Below are 19,281 nucleotides of genomic sequence, written 5' to 3' on the forward strand. Positions count from 1 at the left end.
TGCCTGAAATATAATGACCACCTTTCCAATTGCTCTTTGAAAAGCAACTGTGCACTTAACAGGCGAAAACATAGTGCAAGACACACAAGGTGATTCAGTCAATTGTTTCAGGCAAGCACCGCAGTAGTGGCGACGTTTCATAAATACTGAAATACGCTTTCAAATATGCGGTGGAGACGGCAGCTTAGCTACAACGAAGGTAAAGCAAACTGGTGAGCCAGGTTAAATGATGTGCAGCATGCCTGTTGTTGCCGCACTCACTATGCCTGTTTTATCTGGTGCTATCAAAATATATACCACGTATCAGTGTGCGCGATGAGCTGCATGCTCATGCAAATACGTCCAAAGCTTTTTCATGCTACCTTCTTCAGAGCGTGAAAGAGCACTGCACCTAATATCGATTGAAGTTGCCAGTAACCATCTAACATTAATGGCATAGTGAGGCTGTTGTTAAGGTTTTTCGACGGTAGCGTTTCGGTCGACAATGGAATAAAAAGATAATTGGGTATACACATGTTAATCCCTGCGTGTAACCACTTCAGAAATGAGCTACACCCGATTACCCCTGAAAGCCCACTTATTATCTGGGGGCTATCATTCTGCTTTGTCTAATGTTTCTTCACCTCAGTTATAACGTAATATTCTTCTGTTATTTTGCCTTCAGCTCTAGCACGGGCTATTGACTACAAAGGAGTTCTGCGACTAACGCTGTTAGACTTCGACCAGTGAAAATTACACTGCCCTAACACAATCCCGCTTCAATTAATTGTTCAGTTCGGCTTAAACACAATCACTACTAGCTGTCTGGTTAATTTAGTTGGTGTGGTCTCTGCCTCGCACAGGCTCTTGTTCTGGTGTCGCTACCTAGACCAACACGAACTTTTCCTCGACTGCTCTGTGTCCGAAAAAGCGGTATGGCTTTCAATTATAGGCATATCGCTGCCCAAAGACGGATGCTAAACAGTAATTTGTATGGGCGGTATTACTCAATAGCTAGAACAAAGGCGCAACCACAGAGCTGCAAAGAAAAATCTGTATATCTTTCACAGAAGCTTCCTAGTTGAAGGGAAATTGGTGCTGGTCCCGGGTTTGAATCTTTCCCCACGTGGAATTTTTCTTCAAATACGACGCTTCTATTAGAACTGTATAGCTTTCCTTTGTAGCCGCAGGGCTGCGGCTGTGTGAACGCCAATGAGTAATTGCTCGGGTATGGCAAATTCGCACCAACTTAAGTGATTCCCTAGGCACTTTGCGCCACGGAGCAAATGCTCCTCAACTCAAAGCATCTTTCTCCAGGCTCACTTGGAAGCGTGTATCTTTCGGCCGAAACAGCCATTTAAGCACGCAGAGTACAGAGTGCAGCAAACACAGCGGAAACACTTGAGCGCTTCGGCTTGCGACTCGTGCGGCTAACGCACTCAAACAGCCTCTCGGTTCTGTCCATTCCAAAATAGCGCTCCCCTTGGGATATCCGTGGTGTGTGCGAGCAGCTAAATCCCGCATTCAAGAGTTCCGATGATTTGTGGCCCACTCTGTAAACTTATAAAAACATGTCGCCAATGTTTCCACACTGCAGCAGCTTTCCTCTCGTCAGTGAGTACTGCTAACCGTGACATATCCGCTTCATGTGGTTCGCCAGCGTCGCTTGAAATCCGCCACTAGTCACTGATTGGAAAAGGCATTGTGAAGAGAAGGGCGCGGGCAGAGCGGGCTTGGGCGTTGAAAAATACGGTTACGGGCGAAAGTTCAAGGGCCGGGCAGTATCACGACTGTTTCATCGATAACGAGCCTGTAACGCATAAGGTCGAGGGCCGTGAATGGTTATATTTAACACGCTGATGTGAAAGCAGCTGCTTACGCTGGAACGCACGAAAGTCTCGAAAGCCGCAGCCATTGTTTGCTTCACGGCAGCGTTGAGCATAGCCTACACGAAACATGGCATCCCGATATATGTTATTGTTTTTCTTGCCATTGCCCGAAGGGCTAATGATCGACCGGACAGAAAAAAAAAGAACACAGCTCAGCTGGGAAGGCAGTTAGCGCGCTTCTGACGACTGTTACGCGACTACAGTGTGCGAGTCTCTTGTGGTCAGCAGGCTCTCGCACAGGACAGATATCCTGCAGAGGTGCTATCAGCTCTTCGCCACTCGAATTACTCAGCATTCACTAAGTACATTTGACGTTAACTCGCCGAATCACTCTATCGGCTCTCGATATCCTTGCACCGCCATGAGTACAGTTTTTCATGAAGAAATTATATCCTTCTAGATTTATCCTTCAGGAAATCTCTAGATACAGGTTTTTTACCAGGTGACTGGAAAATAGTTCATGTGGTCCTAATTCAGAAAAGCGGATCAAGAAAAGATGTGTCAAATTACAGGCCTATTTCCCTAACATCAGTTTCCTGCAAAATCTTTGAACACATCTTATAGACAGAAATAATTAACCACCTGTTAAAAATGATTTGCTAAGGACCAACATGGGTTCCGCAAAGGTATATCATGTACTACGCGACTTGTTGAAGTTTATCACGATCTTGTATCTGAAGTTGACTACTGGGGGTAAACAGACTGCATACTTCTGGATTTTCGGAAAGCGTTTGACATTGTGTCACACCCACTTCTTCTTTATAAACTAAAAAATGTTAAATGTCGACACAGCTATAATAACATGGGTTCAGAATTATTTGCTCGACCACCGCCAGCGTGTAGTCCTGAACGGTAAATGCTCAGATTACGTTAATGTGACATCAGGGGTCCCAGGGGGGTAGGGCCTGGGGCCACTCCTGTTCTTAATTCATATAAATGGTATTTCACTCAATATTTCCTGAAGTATACGTCTCTTTGCAGATGGCTGCGTTTCGCATAGGAAAATTAACACTGCCAGTGATGTTGTTAAACTACAAACTGACTTAACACTTACCCACGCTTCCTGTCTGAAATGGAAAATATCTTCGAATACGGAGAAATGCGCTCATCTTTGTTTTTCACGAGAAAAATTAGTCCAAGCTCAGTATCGAACAAATAATGAATTGATCAGCCAGAAATGCACATACCGATACATAGGCGTTATATTGTCGAATGACTGTTCCTGGAATGCTCATGTGGATGATGTGGTTACCAAAGTCGTTTGGGCGCTGAATTTCATAGAGCGCATTTTAAGGTGCTCGTAGCCAAACCTCAAGAGAACTGCTTTTCTGTCTTGTGTTCGACCTATCATGGAATATGCGTGTATTGCATGGGACCCTGCTCATGAGGTTTAAATTACGAACTCTACAAAATTCATAACAGAGCAGCAAGGTTCGTCTTGGGCAGATACGGGCGAACGGTCAGTTGTACAGCAATAAAAAAAAGAATTGCAATGGGAACCACTCGCTTCCCGTAGAAGAAAATAGAGGCTAAGATTGCTGCATTGCTGTATTTGCTCTATCTTAAACAGCCCTTTTACGCTTCTAAAAGGCATGACCATTCTCGTAAAATTAGAGATCACCGTACCAAGACAAACTTGTTTGCAAATTCATTTTTTTTAAACAGTGCAACATTGGAACCGCCTTTCCGAAATGCAAGTGGTTCTTCGAGTGAAGATGCATTTTTTGCCAATCTGTAACCCTTTGCTATAACGCGTGTGGGCAATGCGGGGTAACTCTTGAGTAAAGAATAAAGAATAAACAAACAATCAATAACTTTTTCAGGGCGGCGGCTGAATTTCGATGGAGGCGAAATTCTAGAGGCCCGTGTATTGTGCGATGTCACTGCACGATAAAGAGCCCCACGTGGTCGAAATTTCCTGGGCGCTTCACTACGGCGTCCCTCATAGCCTGAGTCGCTTTGGGACGTTAAACCCCAATGAACCAATAAACCAAACCTTTTTTCAGGCTATTGTGTTTTGTGCGCTCGTTGATAACCTGGCGCGTAGAAGCAAGCTAGGGCTATGGGACCATAAATTTTGGTATGCTGCGGCATTTGTACCTGAATGCTCTGCAATGAGTGCGGCATTATAGCCGTTCCCTCTCTCGGCAGTGCTACGTCACCAATCATACGATATGTTTTAACCACAGCCTAGAGCTGCGCATTTCAGCAACTGAACAGATACGTTTTTTTGCCGAACTTTCCCTAGCCGATTCTTCACATCTTCAGCTAAAAAGTAGTCTCAGCGAAGGATACGATCTGCGTTAAAGACATACGGCCCGATTGGCACTGGATTCTAGGGGCATCAAAGGAACCTCACTATTCAAAGATGAACTGTACAAGTAGAGCACCGTGTGAGCTACATTGTCATCATCATCGCAATCATCAGCGTGACTTCACCTTCTGCAAGGCCTCTCTCATGTCTCTCCAATTAACCCTGTCCTTTGCAAGCTGCGGCCACTGTATACCGGCAAGCTTCTTAACCTCAATCGCCGACGTAATTTTTTACCGCGCCCTGCTACGCTTGCGTTCTCTTCGAATCCACTCCGCCACCCTTAAGAACCAGCTTTTATTATTCCTTCGCATTACATGCCCTGCCCAAGCCCATTTCTTCCTCTTGATTTTGACTAGGATGTCATTAACACGCGTTTGTTCTCTCACCCACTCCGCCCGCTTCCGATCTCTTAACTTTTTCGCTACCGCGCCATAGGCGATCGTTCGCAAATGATCGATTCAAATCGCCCGCGCAAAAAAGCTAATTTTGGAGCGTTGTGGACGTGCTCCGCCATCTAGTTAGCGAGCTCAACAAGTGCTCTTTCGATTGCAGCCTTGGTTTCAGTGTTTTGACATGAGAGGGCGCCGTGAAAAATAAAACTTTGAACGGCCGCAGCACCGTCAGCCGGAGAAAATGGCGTCCGCGTCGCCGCGCGCTCCTCGTAAGCGAAAGCTGACACCGAGCACGTCGGCCGGTTTTGGTTTCGTTTTTTGCGACGAAAGCAGCGGTTATTAGTCGGGCAACAATGTACAAGCGTTGGATTTCGGTTTCGGCAGCGAGACTTCGCCTCGGGAGCCTGGAACGTCAGCGCGTACTTGCATGTAAGTTCTGTTTTCGTTCGCTGTGTGTTTTCTGCGAAGCATACGGTTTGTAACTGATGACAGTGGTTTATTTTTGTGCTTCAGGGTCCTGACAACGTATGGCGAAGACAGTTTGCCAAATGCTCAAGGTCGCGTCGCGTTTTTCAACCAAGACGACGGCTAGGTGTCCATATCGGCACATCGCTGCGGAGCGGCGCTCGGAGATTCGCTCGACTTCTCGACTTTTTTTTGATGCTCTTCACGGCGGAAATGATGAAGATCGTGTGCGGAAACACTAATAAGTATGCATGGATGAAGAGTTTCAGCAAATTCGGCGTGACGGCTCATGGGAAGACGTGAATCTGTTGGAGATTCTGATGTTCATTGGAATCATCATATACATTGGAATTGTTGACCTGCCACGACTGTATCTCGACTGAAATACCAGAATAATCTATTCTGGCCCTCTGCCATAAAAAATCATTTCTCAAAATTTGTTTTTCGCTTTTTTTGTTTTTGATTTTTTGCACGTAACGGACCCGGATGATTCAGTGGCGGCAGCTTCTATTGGCAACACTTGAAAAGTGTCCTGGCTTTTGAACCACATCGATAAAACTTATTTTATCGATCCTGATGTTTTAGAGCTTGTCTAAAATGCCAAATTTTATCAGCTGGCTTTCAGGGAGCAGCTCATTCAAGAAATCTTCGGGTATGATGAGGGAAAAGAAGTCCACGCCCCCAATCCTCTCATAGAATCCATTCAACACCAACCGAAAAGAGTGAAAAAAAGAAGAAACTACAAGCTCGGCTATCAGAGAACAAGGGAGGAACAAAGATAAAACCTTATGTGAAGCACTAGTCAGTCTACCTCTACTTCACATCTTCACCTCTGATTGCTCTTCACAGTGGCACCACAATCATGACCCCTGACTTGACAAGCCATGGAAAGTGCAGTAAATTTTTCTCATAGCTGAAACTGTGAATAATGACAGCTATAAACATGTGCAACAGTTTGTATATTCCAGTTTTCCTCTAATCAAGTTCGGGCTTAGTGCAGCCGGTAATTTTTGTTTTTGCTATTTACTTTTTTGTGTGTTTTTAGCAAATTTCACAAATAAATGTTCATTTACTTTCGCACACACAACTCTTCTGTTTGTTTCATTCAGAAGTGTAAATAATAAGCTACAATTTCATGCATTGCAATATGTGCTGGGTGTATTAGTTCTTGAGAAAAAAAAATTTCTTTCAGTACGCTCCAAATCGTGCATTTTTCCGCGGTAGCGAAAGAGTTAATGTTACACCTATCATTTTCCTTTCCTTATTTCGCGGCGTTGTCCTTAACTTAAGCTGAACTGTTTTCATTAGCCTCCATGTTTCTGCCCCACAGGTATGCATCGGCAAGATAGAGCTGTTGTATTCTTTTCTCCTGAGTGAAAGACATTTCTGATACATTGTATGGTTGTAGAAATCACGGAGTTCGCAGTATTCTTCCTTTATAGCAAATTTAAGGCCAGGCCAACTGCTCGCGTAACGTCGCAAGGTCCAGGTCTGTGTAGCGGTCATAACAAACGCATTCATTTTTCATAACAAACGCACACTTCGATGAAACCGTGTCGGTGGTGTCTTGCGCGACAACAGCCAAGTCATAGTTTTGTGACTGTAGCAGGAAGCAAGCGCGTGCCCCCGTAGTTTAAAATATGACATTTATATACCGGAGCGCACCTTAATACCAACTAATTACGCGAAAACAGAAGGCGCTACTTAGTTTGTGGCTTTGTGGTTTTATGGGGCTTAATATCTATAAGCAACTCAGGCGATGAGGAACCCCGTGGTAGAGGGCTCCGGATAATTTCAGCCTGCTGGGGTTCTTCAACATGCACTGAAATTGTAGAGTACACGACCCTCTTGCGTCTCGCCTCCATCGAAATGCGACCATCATGGAACGCGCATCTTTCGGGCCAGCAACCGAGAACCTAACCACTGAGGCACTACAGCGGCTGCTACTTAGTTTACATTAAAGGTAGTGAATGCTGCAACGTTTTTAGCTCACATATATTGTAACTACTGTAGTTTTCACACTGTTCCAAAAAAGTGGTGAGGTAAGACTAGAGTGGGCTGGCGTGCTACGGGATAAGGAATGGACACGGAGTCAATGCGCCTCGTGTGCGGGCACATATACACTTTTAAGTATTCCAGAGATCACAAACAAGCAGAAAAGAGCAAAACACGTGAAGTAACTGTCATGCAGTACAGACCCGCTTGAAGGGACTAGTGACTGTGGAACACACCTCGAAATGTGTTGCCGATCCTGCGGCACGGCTCAGGGACGTGCTGTTGATCCTATGGAGCCTCCAGCTTCGTTGAGTGCTCCGATGAGGCAGCGACGGTGAGCCAGCTTCTCGACAGTTCTTGCATGAGAGAACCATGAGTTCGCTCCGCCACCCTGGCTCCTGGGGCTGCAACCACGGCCCGGGTAGCCCGGCTCATTTGGTATGCCTCCGCTGTTTCGCACCAAATCGAACGTCCTCTGTCCAGCCGCATGCGTTCCAGAAGCAGGCGTCTTCTTTTTTTACCTCCTGTTTCGACTTTCCGCGAAGACGGACACGGCGTTATTCGGACTGCTCACACGACAACCGGGTGACTCATCACAATCCCCCTAGATCAAATAAGTTAGCAGGGCACCAACTCGCAGAAGCATAGAGAACTCGCAGAAGCGCAGAGAGCTCGCAGAAGCACGCAGAACTAGCATAAGCACATGGCACCATATGCGCATACAAAACACGACCCGCGCACATACCACAACCGTGTCCATGGCACAAGGCACCAAGTGACGAACATGTTCCAACCAACGACGGGTGAGGAGTGGAGAGCAGTTATGGAAGCAAAAATGGTACAGAGACAAGATCCCGTTATGCCCACAAAGTAAAATGTCGTTCGGCCACTCATTGCACGGGCAAGCGGCTCATGTAGTCCAACCGACCGACGGTGGGTCGGCCATCAGTTGGGAGGCTTCATCGTACTGAGGTACGAAATCTTTGTAATACCTCGTTAGCCCCAAGAAAGAATGGACCTTCTTATCGGTTTCGGGTTGCTTCGCGAGGTAGAATTTCTCTAAACTCTCAGTTTGCAGACGCACGCCTACATGCTCCACTACATGGCCAAGAAATTTAGCAAACCAGAAATCAATTTCTCTCATTGTCAGGCGAATTATTAGACAAGCCGCCTCTATTCGGTGGAAAAAATGACAGCAGTGTCACCACATGTTCTTCCTAGATCTCAGTTTCCACTAAGGCGTCAAAATAATGAACAATGCTGGGGAGGCTCACCATGGCCTTTCGCATGAGACGTACGTATGGACACACTTTGCGGGGTGGACTTTATAAAACAGAACTGATAAAGTCCGATGCAGAAGAAAAAGCAGATATTGGGTGAGATCATCGCTGCATTGAAGCATGCCAATGCTTTTTGGAGAAATCGAACTTGGAAAAATATCGACCCCTGCCTTGCAAACATTATGTCCAGCCTTGAAGTTGGGTCATTGTCTGAGACGAGCACACGAGTCAGCTACCAACCTTCACAACGACAATAGGTGCATGGTAGGGAAGGGCTGAATCGTGCCTTGCGGTAGCATTTGCTGTATCTTGAATTCAACGGCTTTCTGAAAAGCGAATGGAATGCGATACTGGCGGATGCAGATGGGATCGTCAGTCAGGACCTTCAGCTCTCACTTGACGAGGTACGTCTTGCTGGGAAGGTCAGACAGGCTATCGTGATACGCCTCGAGCAGGCGATCGACTTCACGGAGCTGTTCAACAGATAATTCGGCGGATAATTTGACGTCACGATGGGCTTCTTTTTACTGTATAGTCACCACAGGAAGGTCATTTTCTTCCGAATAACCGTGCTGCAGAGCAACCGAGACATACAAGGGGGTCTCGCCAGTGCGCATCCTTTCCTCATATTTTTTTCAGCATGTTTATATTATACAAACTCAATCGTGTTCGAAAGTATATGACTCAACCGAGAGAATTGCGCCACCCCAGGATGGTAAACGGACCTTTACATTTAACATCAGCTTGTATTGGTCAAATGGAAGTAGTAACAGGACCTTATCGCCAGCAGCGAGTTGAAGCGGTTGGGAATTTTTATCAATAAGTCTCTTTTAGGTCAGCTTCGCTTTCTTAAGGTCTTTCTGGGCTCTCCTACTTGCGCCCTTGAGTCTATGGTGCAGCTCTACCATGTAGCCATATGACGTCGTCACGTCGTTAGTCAGCCGCTCCCCTGGCCAAAGCTTTTTTACAGTAGCCAAAGAGCCTCTGATATATCTGTCCTACAACAGATCAAATGAGGGGAATCCTAAACTAGCCTGCGGCACTTCGTAGTAAGTCAACTATAGTGGAGCCAAATGCCGGCTCCAACTCTTGGGGCTGTCCTTGCACATTGTCTCGAGCACCTATTTTTAAGTGCGATTGAAAAGTTCCACATCATTGGTCACAGGGTGGTACGGTTGGCGCGTAAATGCTCGATGGAAAGCCGTCGACCAATCTCTTTCACAAAAGCAGACGTAGATCAGCGCCCGCTATCACTGATGATTTCTCGTGGGACGTCTACTCTACTCATGACAACATCTCGAGAAGGGCCCCGGTGCTCCGTTTCGATGCTCGGCAATGCTACCGCATACGGGTGGCGAGTTGCGTAGTCTACTATGGTAAGCATGCACTGGTTGCCTTTGTCAGAGGTCGAAGACAGGGGGTCCGAAGATGTCAATGGCCACCCGCTCAAAGGAGCCTCGTAGTGAGCAAGGAGACGAGTTGAGCGTGGCCGACGAGGTACGGGACAGTACGTTGACAGTTGCCACACGATTTGAGGAACTGATTAACATCGGTGTGCACACATGGCCAGGATAACTCTTCAAACACACGTCTGCCTTGCATAGTATGCCCTGTTGCCCGCAGGAAATTCCTTGGTGTGTCATTTGTAGAACAAAATTCCGCTCATGCATAGGAACTACCAACTGCCGCAGCTTTTTGCGGGATGGTAATTTGTGTCAAAGTAAGAGAAGGCCGTTGAGCAACACAAACTACCTGTTCGGTTCTCACTGTTGACTGATTTTCAACAGGATCAAAGCAGCCTTGCAAGTTACTGTCAGCCCGCTGCCTATCGCGTTGGTCGGAAGGAGACACAACGAATGGGCCATGAGATGCAACATATAGAGGCTCAGCACGCTTTTGCGCTGATATCGCCGCCACAGAGAGCGCCTGACCCGTTTCGTTTGTCCCCACTGACTATTGCTCCGCTAAAGAAAATCGCGTCCCTCGAAGTTTCAAGGAAAAGTAAGTAGCTGAGATGTCGCGCACCCCTGGGAGGTTTCCGAGGGGGCCATCTCATAAAGGCGGTCTTCCATACAAAGCGCTTTCACCCGCTCATTGAAGAATGATGAAGGGATGTTCGCCTCAACCTCGGGAAAGATCTTAGCTTTCTGGTCAATAACGAAGAAAGCGCTGTAGTTGCCCGTGAAAATAACGCTTGAAAATTACCGAATCGCATGCCCAGTCTCGCAGTACTATTACGGAATGTTCCTGCAGCTGACCTTGGGCTGTCAGCAAGGCACTGCGGTGAGTTCCGCTGGCATTTCCGCCCGGCCCTGTGACGCCTAGCGTGAACCTTCTTCGTTCCTTCGTCGCAGCCCATTTCTCGCAGCACCAAGGCTATATGACCGAGCACATTGCCTCACCCTTAGCGTCCATCCTCGACGGCCAAGTATCAGCCTTATGCCTGGATTTGCGCCATCTCCAGCACACAGGTGACGCCGAGCTGGACCCTCTCGCTTTCGGCTAGCAGTCGGCCGCCTGGTGCCCTTCCCTGTTACACAAGAAGCAGATAGGTTTTACTTTCTGGTCTTGATAGGCAACCGTTCGACTCTATCCTGTCGACTTGTGTCTTTGGCCTCCTGAGTTGTAATGATGTTCCTGAGCCCTGGCACCTCATGTTACTGGTCGGTTGCTTCGGCTAAATTGCCCAGCGTGATGAAAGCTTGTTCCTTCAGAAATATGGTTTTTGCCAGCTGTTACCAGTTGTCAAAGTAACTTAGCAGTCGACCAATAAAACGTTTAGCAGTTTTCGAATACCGTCGTTGCGGCTCTCTGCAGTTACGCCGGTATCATTCTGCAGGGCATCGGAAACGTTGTACAAGGGCCTGTTTCAGTTTGTACAGCCAGTAGCATCATCTCTCGTCTCGTGTCCCACAACGCTCAAAGCTTCACCGGTCAAGAAAAGGCTTCAAGAAAGAGCCCATTTATTCTGAGGCCAGCCTTGACTATATAGGCGTCCATCTCGTCACGCCCCTCATTAAAGACTGGGATAATTGTACGGGCTATGATAAGGAATAGACCCCGCTGTTTCAACTTCAGCCGACGCACTTGAAGCTTCCACTCCAGAACCTACCTGCAGCCGTAGCTTCAGGCCAAGGACCACTCTCTCTACCTCCAAACGGGCACGAGTTTTTTCCTAGCTTCGCGAGCAGCATCGCGTTCGGCAGCGCGCTCGTCACTGCCCTTCGCACTTTCCTGGCCCACCTAATCTTTCAGTTCCGCACCTGACAGTGCTAACCCGCGACCTATCCCTGCTGAAAAAAAGTTCTATGATGCAATAACCTCATAGATCATTCATCATAGAATATAATACAATCTGTATGACATATCATACAATCTGCATGATATATCATACAATTCGTATGATATATCATACAGATTGTATGATATGCCATACAGATTGTATGATATTCTATGATGAATGATCTATGAGGTTATTGCATCATAGAACTTTTTTTCACCAGGGATTTGCATCAAAGATCCGAGATTCATTCCCAAGGGTCATACAATCACAGACTGGTAGGCTTGAAACGGGCAGGAAAAAGTCTCGTTCTCGGACGCCAGAAAAATATGGCGGGACTAGAGCCTGTTGGCGTTCTACGCAATAAGGAATGAACACGGAGTTACTGCGCCCAATGCGTGGGCACACATTCACTTTTAAGGAGGAGAGAGATGACACTGGAAACAGAAAAGAGCAAAACGCGAAGTAACAGTAACTCACACAGAATACAAAGTCGCTCGAAGGGTCTAGCGTATATGGAACACGTCAGAAAGTGTGGTGTTGATCTGGCGGCACAGCTCAGAGGCGTGGCGTTAATCATATGGTGCCTCTAGCCTTTTTGATTGCTCCATTGAACCAGCGGTGTTGTAGCTTGTCGCCAGTTGTTCCATGAGACAGCGACACTGTGGCCCGGCTGTCTCCCGGGGCTGCGACCACGGCTCGGGTTGCCCAGCACAGTTGCGACGCCTCCACTTTGTCGCACAAATCGAACGTTCTCTGCCCGGCCGTATGCGCTTACGCCCTCGGCAAGTGCACCTCTTTATTTTGCTCCCGCTTCTACTTTCCTCGCCAAGGGCACTACGGTTCTCCAGACTGCACACATGACACCCCAGAGACTCAATGCAAATGGAATACTAACCACATTTTAATTGTCCTTTTGTGACTGTCTGCACTCTCCATCAGTTGGTCACTAAAGTATTCTCTTGAAGTAGAAGTTTTTGCCGTTGATGAGGAGCTATATAAAGCGGAACTAGAGATTCTTCGCTGTGTTGAACGCGGTAAAGGAAGGCTAAAGGTAGCACTGAAGCTTGCGCAACACAGCTCTGATGTGGATCGGTGTGAACGCTCATGTAGCGCAGAGCGCTATGGGAGAATGATGTTTGTGTCCATACGTGCACATTGCTATGGGTATACGCCTGAACATGCGCGACTCACGTTCCAACATCGTATAAGGTACGCGGTAAAAAGTAAAGATTAGCTCGAGTGATTCTTCCTTCGTCTTTGTATTATGTCTTTGTTGCTTTTCTCAGCGCTCGGCTGAGGCTCACAGCACCGAGGACGTGCTGCCGCGTTTCTACACTTAGAGATCTGCTAAAATCCCATCTTTCATCTCCAGCCACCTACTCCTTGAATGTGCAATGAGAGTGACAAGCGATCTGTAGTGTCTACAATCGAAATTAATTTCGGCTATGCCCTTCTTGTAGCAGGCGAGTTCGCAAAGGGAAATACAGGAGACAGACCGGGACTGGCACGTCACCATCCTGGCTGCTGCCGCGTTCTTCTTTGGCTCGGCGTCTATCCGCTCCTCAGGTATCTTCTACTTGAGCATCATGGACGAATTCCTGGTGTGCCGCTCCACAGCCTCCTGGCCCGACACGCTTATCGACGCCACATCCGAAATGGCCGGTGAGAGTTTTGAATGGTATATACCTTTTAGCAATTCATTCGAGCCATTTATTGTTACCGTACCTTTTCCCTTCTGCCAAGCGAATTTGTGTTTTGCCATGAGGTAGTGCCCAGTACCGCTAGGCGGTGCTACTTTAGCGCTATTCACGCTTGTTACAGCGCCGCTGTCAATAGTTCATTTCCCGGCTGAGCGTTGACGCTGGTCGGAGCGTTGTATCCAGCGCACCCAACTAGTCCAAGCGCTCCGCACGTGCCGGCGGTTGCTTCGCCTTCTTTGCGGCTTAGAGCAGAAGTCGCGAGGGCCTTTCAGAGTGCTCTGCTGGAGAATGCAATCGCTGCCTCAATACAAAGCCGAATAGACGTCAGGCTTGAAAACAAGGATATGTCTTGGGATAGAGTACAGGGTCGATGAAACGTTTTCAGGCCACAGGGCCTGTTTTGAGTAGTATAATGAGGCAGTTACGACACCCCCCGGGCTAAGTATATCTGTAGAATGTAGAAAGATTATCGTTCTAACCTCTAAGAACCTTGATAGTTTTATCGGCATCGTAAGGACCAGGAAATACCCAAGAAAGAGGGCCCTGTGCCCTGGGAACTTTTTATCAAACCTGTTCAGTCTTTGTCAAAAGTAACCAGGCTGCTCATTTTTTCCTTCTCAGTCGTATATTAATGCTATTATGCCAGCCCTCAAGCTCTAAATCTCTGTATGGTAGGAAGAACCCCTGTCCTCACCTTCAAAGAACTTTTTGATCATTAGAGAAGACGTAAGGGCTCTGTTATACGAATGATAAGCAAACCATGGAGCCTGTTACTTTTGACAAAGACTGTACATAAGTGTTTATTTCGCAAAGCACAAACCGGCCGTCTGTCTGGACAAATTCTTCAAAAAGAAATGTTCCAATGATGTAGAAACTAAAGGGAATAAGAACGAACGAGAAAAACTTGCTCAGTGTCTCAATAATATATTCTGAATGGTGAAATTAGCATAAAAATATTTTTTTATTGAACCGCACAAATCACTCTCTAGCGCTATGCTGTAATGGCGCATCACCAAGTATCGTCTTTCTAAAGTGAGGTTTCCTTTCTCGCACGTGTCAACTGCACTGCCGTTTTGTCTTCTAAATTTTTCGCGGTGACATTACATCTGGTTGTGCTTTTCCAATGAAAAGTCATCTAAGGTGGTAACCGCGATGGTGGTGTTTATGCACAGGTGCCATTTTTTTTAAAAGTGGTCTGTCGGCAACTGCTCCTTCCGAGTCACGAAATAAAAGAATGAGTTTCATCCCCTGCACCACAAGCCCAAAGTAATCAGAAAACATCTAGAGAGGTTTTGTTAATGTTTGCCACTCAGCTCATGAATTATCACGGTATTCGTTGAGAAATATGCTTAGCAGGTTGAGTAGGAGAGTCTCACGGCCACAGTAAAAGGGAGTGGCTTACATCACCCATGCAAGTACATGTGACGTACATAGCTGAAGTCGCACAGTTAATCTTGCGAAGGCGCTCTAGTGTGGACATGGAGCCAGAAAGAAATAGGACACTATGCTTCGAAGAAAGGAAGGCATCTGAGCGACTTTGAAATGGTCATTGATGCGACCGAAATTAACGACAGTAGCTCTTCGAAACAGCCAGTCCAATGTAGACGAATAGCAGGCACTGCAAGTGAGGCTCAGCATCAATGCTCAATCCTGCACAAAGGGCGATTAGTGTAAACTAGTAGGTGGCCCCCGTAGGCGCTACTGAAATGTCCAAGAGCCAAAGTTTTGACTCTCGCCGCGGGCATTGATCGCTTTCATCATAGGGCATTGATGAACTAGGCGGCAATAAGCGTCATCGTAAGACCACATATGTACCTGGTGACACCTGTTTTCCCCGTAAGATCAACCTACTGTGCGAAGTGTGTGTCTGGTAGTAGAGAAGTGACTTTCCATCCAGGCTCGTAGTTGACAGTGGAGGACCTAACCCTGTCCGGATTCCTCCAAGGTAAACATTGTAAACGGAGCCTTTGCGAGGGCAGCAGACGCAGCGGAAAGGTTTGGTGGTTTGTGAGATTTAACGTCCCAAAGCGACTCAGGCTATGAGAAACGCCGCAGTAAAGTGCTCCGGAAATTCGGACCACCTGGAGTTCTTTAACGTGCACTGACATCGCACAGTACACGGGCCTCTAGAATTTTGCCTTCATCGAAATTCGACCGCCACGGCTGGGACCGAACCCACGTCTTTTGCGCCAGCAGCCGAGCACTATAACAACTGAGCCTCCGCGGCGGCCGGCACAGCGGACAGGAAGCGGGTGTCTCTAAGACATTGATGGAAGATCACCGCAGTTTTTAATCCTCTTGTGTGGATGGCCTCAAGCCACTTGTACTATCAGAGCGAAAAAATACTGAGACAAAGCATTTGGGCAAACCAGACGCTTAAAGACAGTCATAGGACAAAAGGAATACGTTTGAGAGGTGATAATCAAGCCACTTGTATTACCAGAGCGAAAAAATACCGAGACAAAGCTTTTGGGCAAACCAGACTCTTAAAGATAGTCGTAGGACAAAAGGAATACGTTTCAGAGGTAATAATCAAGCCACTTGTACTATCAGAACGAAAAAATACTGAGACAAAGCATTTGGAGAAACCAGACGCTTAAAGATAGTCATAGGCCAAAAGGAATACGTTTGAGAGGTAATAATCAAGCCACTTGTACTATCAGAGCGAAGAAATACTGAGACAAAGCATTTGGGCAAACCAGACGCTTAAAGATAGTCATAGGACAAAAAGAATACGTATAAAAGGTAAAAATGTGAAAGTAAGTAATTTGATGAGAACTGCGAGAAGAATCAAAGCTAGCAAGTTTGAGGGATTTTTTATGATGCCATACTTTTGCTCGTTTATGCCGGTTATATGAAGAGGAGCGCGCTGTGCAGAGGTAAGATTAGCACAAGAGAACTGATGCTGGCTGCGTCCAGTACACCAGCAGCCGGATCCTCACAGGTGGATGCCCACTTATGTGCCGCTCATTTTTGAGGCCAATAGGCCGAGCCAGCCACAGTTCATCCCTCAGTGCTTGCAATGGTTAAGAACGGCAGCCTGTAAGAAGGCCCGCAGGCAGCAGCAATAGGTTTGCGATGTGAGTGCGTCGTGCAGTGTCGCGCGATTTGATGGTTATCGCGTTCGTTACGTCCTAAAATGACGGATAAATACATGACGGTCTGACGGACGCTCAGCCTGTAGTAAAAACGGCTGTGTCGTATAAAGGTCATGTGTTCTCTTCAGATTTCTTGCTAAAATGTACGTCGTTAGAGCAGTTTGTTTGGGTAGGCTAAGCCTGAAGTGATCCCCTTCAAATTGCTTGAGGCTGTTCACAATGCTGATCTTGCCAGCAATGCAGGAGGTGGCACTGATTTACTGAGCAGTATAAATGCGGTTGGCGTGGTGCATGAACTTTTTCGAAAAGAAAACAGTTAAATTGGCGCACAGAGGAATCTAGTTCGGACGGCGCAAAGCGGTGGCAGTAGGTCCCCTGCTTTGACACCATATAAGGTGCTTTCCAATTCAGATATTTTTTTCACATGATGCTACCACCGACTGCAGCGTTCTTTGATGAGTAGAAATTGTGATGAAGGACCTAGAAAACTAAACTGCGAGTAATAAAAACCTTATTATTTATATTTCGCAAGCTAAATTTCAGGTTGCTTTGTGATTTGAAATCATGTTCTCTATCGCTACGACAATATGGGAAAGATAGCATTACAGGGGATTTTGATCGGCTCCGAAGATAGGTAAAATGAGGAGACTATACGCCGGTGTGCTGTCAAGCCAAGAATAGACCATACCAGCCTTGTAGCGCCAAATTCCTAGCTTTGACTGGTGCTTTAACATGGCCTCGAGAGTTCAGTGTTCTTTTACAGAGAGTTCTTTTACAGATGTAGTGTCTTCACATTAACCTTAGCAACCGCTTTCTTTCATGTACGGTTAGCTTACAATGAGTGTCGTAAGGACTCTAACAGAAGGTCAGCACACAGCGGTTCAGTGTAGATATTTTTTTGGTGTTTCCCATATCCATGTTCTCTTTTGGTTTCCTGTAGGAGAACTGGGTCGATGGCGAAAGAACATGCAATAGACTACAATGAGAAGGATGAATTTTCGAACAGTTTTTGCGTACGACGTTTTCGTCCCATGGTGACAATTCGCTGCAAGCGGTGGTACTGTGTGGCGAACAACACTAGGAGTAAAGGCTCGGGCAGTCGGAATCAATAATAAAGTGATTACGCAGAGCCTGTAGCTAGCACGGTTACAAATAGGCTCTACCAAGGTAGATTTGGCAAGGAGGCATGGCTTGAAATTGTATGAGGAGTTTAGAATCCCAAACATGCACATGGAGTATGGCAGGCGCTATAGTGCAGAGCTACGGATAAGCCTAGACCACCTCGGGCTCTGCGCTGAAGCAGGAGGGTGGCTTTTGTATCTCCTCTCTACGAGATACGATGGCCCTGACAGGATTTGGTCCCACCACTTTGGTGCACGAGCATGATACTATATACCTTATTAAGGATTGCCGCAATGGTTCGTTTCCTGAACCACAAGTTTTATTGGAGAACAAGTTATCCGGTCTTTATGTTTGCGTAAGATGACGGTGTTAGAAAAAAAAGACGTGCATGTGCCGTTCCTCCAAAGAAGGTTTATTCGTGTTTGTATGACACAATGGCGATAACCTGAATTTTCATCCTGACTGACTTCGACCTCGACTGATGCTTACGGAGCACTCGACATGCGAAGCTGTTATACGCTTGGACGCGATTCTGATCAAATTTTTGGTATGCTACTTGTGTAATGGCCCTGACTGGACTTTTAACGCGGGAAAACAGGATAGACGGAAGAAAGCAAAAACGATCACTCGGAAGTAATAGTTTATTCGGAGAAATGACCCTATATGTTTTCCTTTCCAGGAAAACAAACACCAAACGTAAAAAAATAAAACAATGCTGCTAATCATAAATAACGGTGAAAAACACGCACCACCTTGCCGTGGTGCAATCGCGCATGAAAGTTAGATACATTTGTCGGATAAATAGGTCATCTCGTTATCATTGAGCGTTATCGATGAATAACTTATGCAGCCCTCTGTGTTAGTGTATGTGGAAGGTTTCCAAAGTTTCACGTGCTAAATGGTCTTTATGTTTGTCAAGGATGACGGTGTTAGAAAAAAAGGACCGCATGGGCCGTTCCTCCAGTGACAGACAAGATTGTATGGTGAAACACTGGAACGGAAATTATTGTGCTCATTTAGACGTACGTTTATGCATGATCCCGTCTGGCCGACATAAGCCATTCCGCAATTGCAGGGCATCTTGTACGGCACCCCTGCATTACTTGGTACAAAGCGATTCTTAGGAATTATGTGGCATCCCGCAATCTTGCTTGCATTTGGTGCCTACGCTTTTGCTTCCACTTGCCTGCCCTCGCTATCTCTTCGATGCTGGAAAAACCATGTCCATGTTGTATCTCCTGGGTACATTCTTTAAATCGTCCGCTATACGACCTGTGTGTGGCACTACCGCGAGATTATTTTTGCTGCTTTTGGTTTATCACCTTTCTTGACCTGTGCAACAAGCTTATAGCATGCCCAAATCGCAGTCTTAATTAACTTTCAATTGACGGACTGGTGGGAAACAAGGAAAGTTTTATTCACGTACAAGTAAAAAGAATACATCACATTAAAACACTTGAAAACATTCACAAGAAATAATTTGGCAGCTTAGTAGTTTGCCTCGGAACACGTCGTGGGGTATGAGGTTAACCTTGACAGCTTCTTCATCCTGATCGAAAGTTTGCAAAATGCTTGACTCGGTCAGTATCAGAAGAGCCCGTGTGACAGTGGTATTGGAGAAGCTGCATGCCTGTCCTTTGCAACCTTTTTTCGAGCCACTAACTGTATGGCACAGAGCGAAGGTAGTGCATTGTCAGACGAGTTCTACTGCGATGCGCAAAACTGCAGTGATCGCTTTCACACTTAACTGACTCAGTTCCATTA

General features: G+C 46.5%; 1 protein-coding gene across 1 annotated transcript in view; it reads left to right on the forward strand.

Annotated features, from left to right (window-relative positions):
- Positions 1-19,281, forward strand: part of LOC149362254 (monocarboxylate transporter 6-like) — a 70,683-nt gene that overhangs the window by 42,915 nt on the left and 8,487 nt on the right. The window contains exon 2 of the mRNA XM_089572955.1: positions 13,058-13,259. Coding sequence (XP_089429081.1) covers positions 13,058-13,259 — 202 coding nt within the window. The remainder of the gene's footprint in view (positions 1-13,057; positions 13,260-19,281) is intronic.

The sequence above is a fragment of the Amblyomma mixtum genome, chromosome 2, assembly GCF_055824585.1.
Source record: "Amblyomma mixtum isolate Tamu chromosome 2, ASM5582458v1, whole genome shotgun sequence".
Lineage (NCBI taxonomy): Eukaryota > Metazoa > Arthropoda > Arachnida > Ixodida > Ixodidae > Amblyomma > Amblyomma mixtum.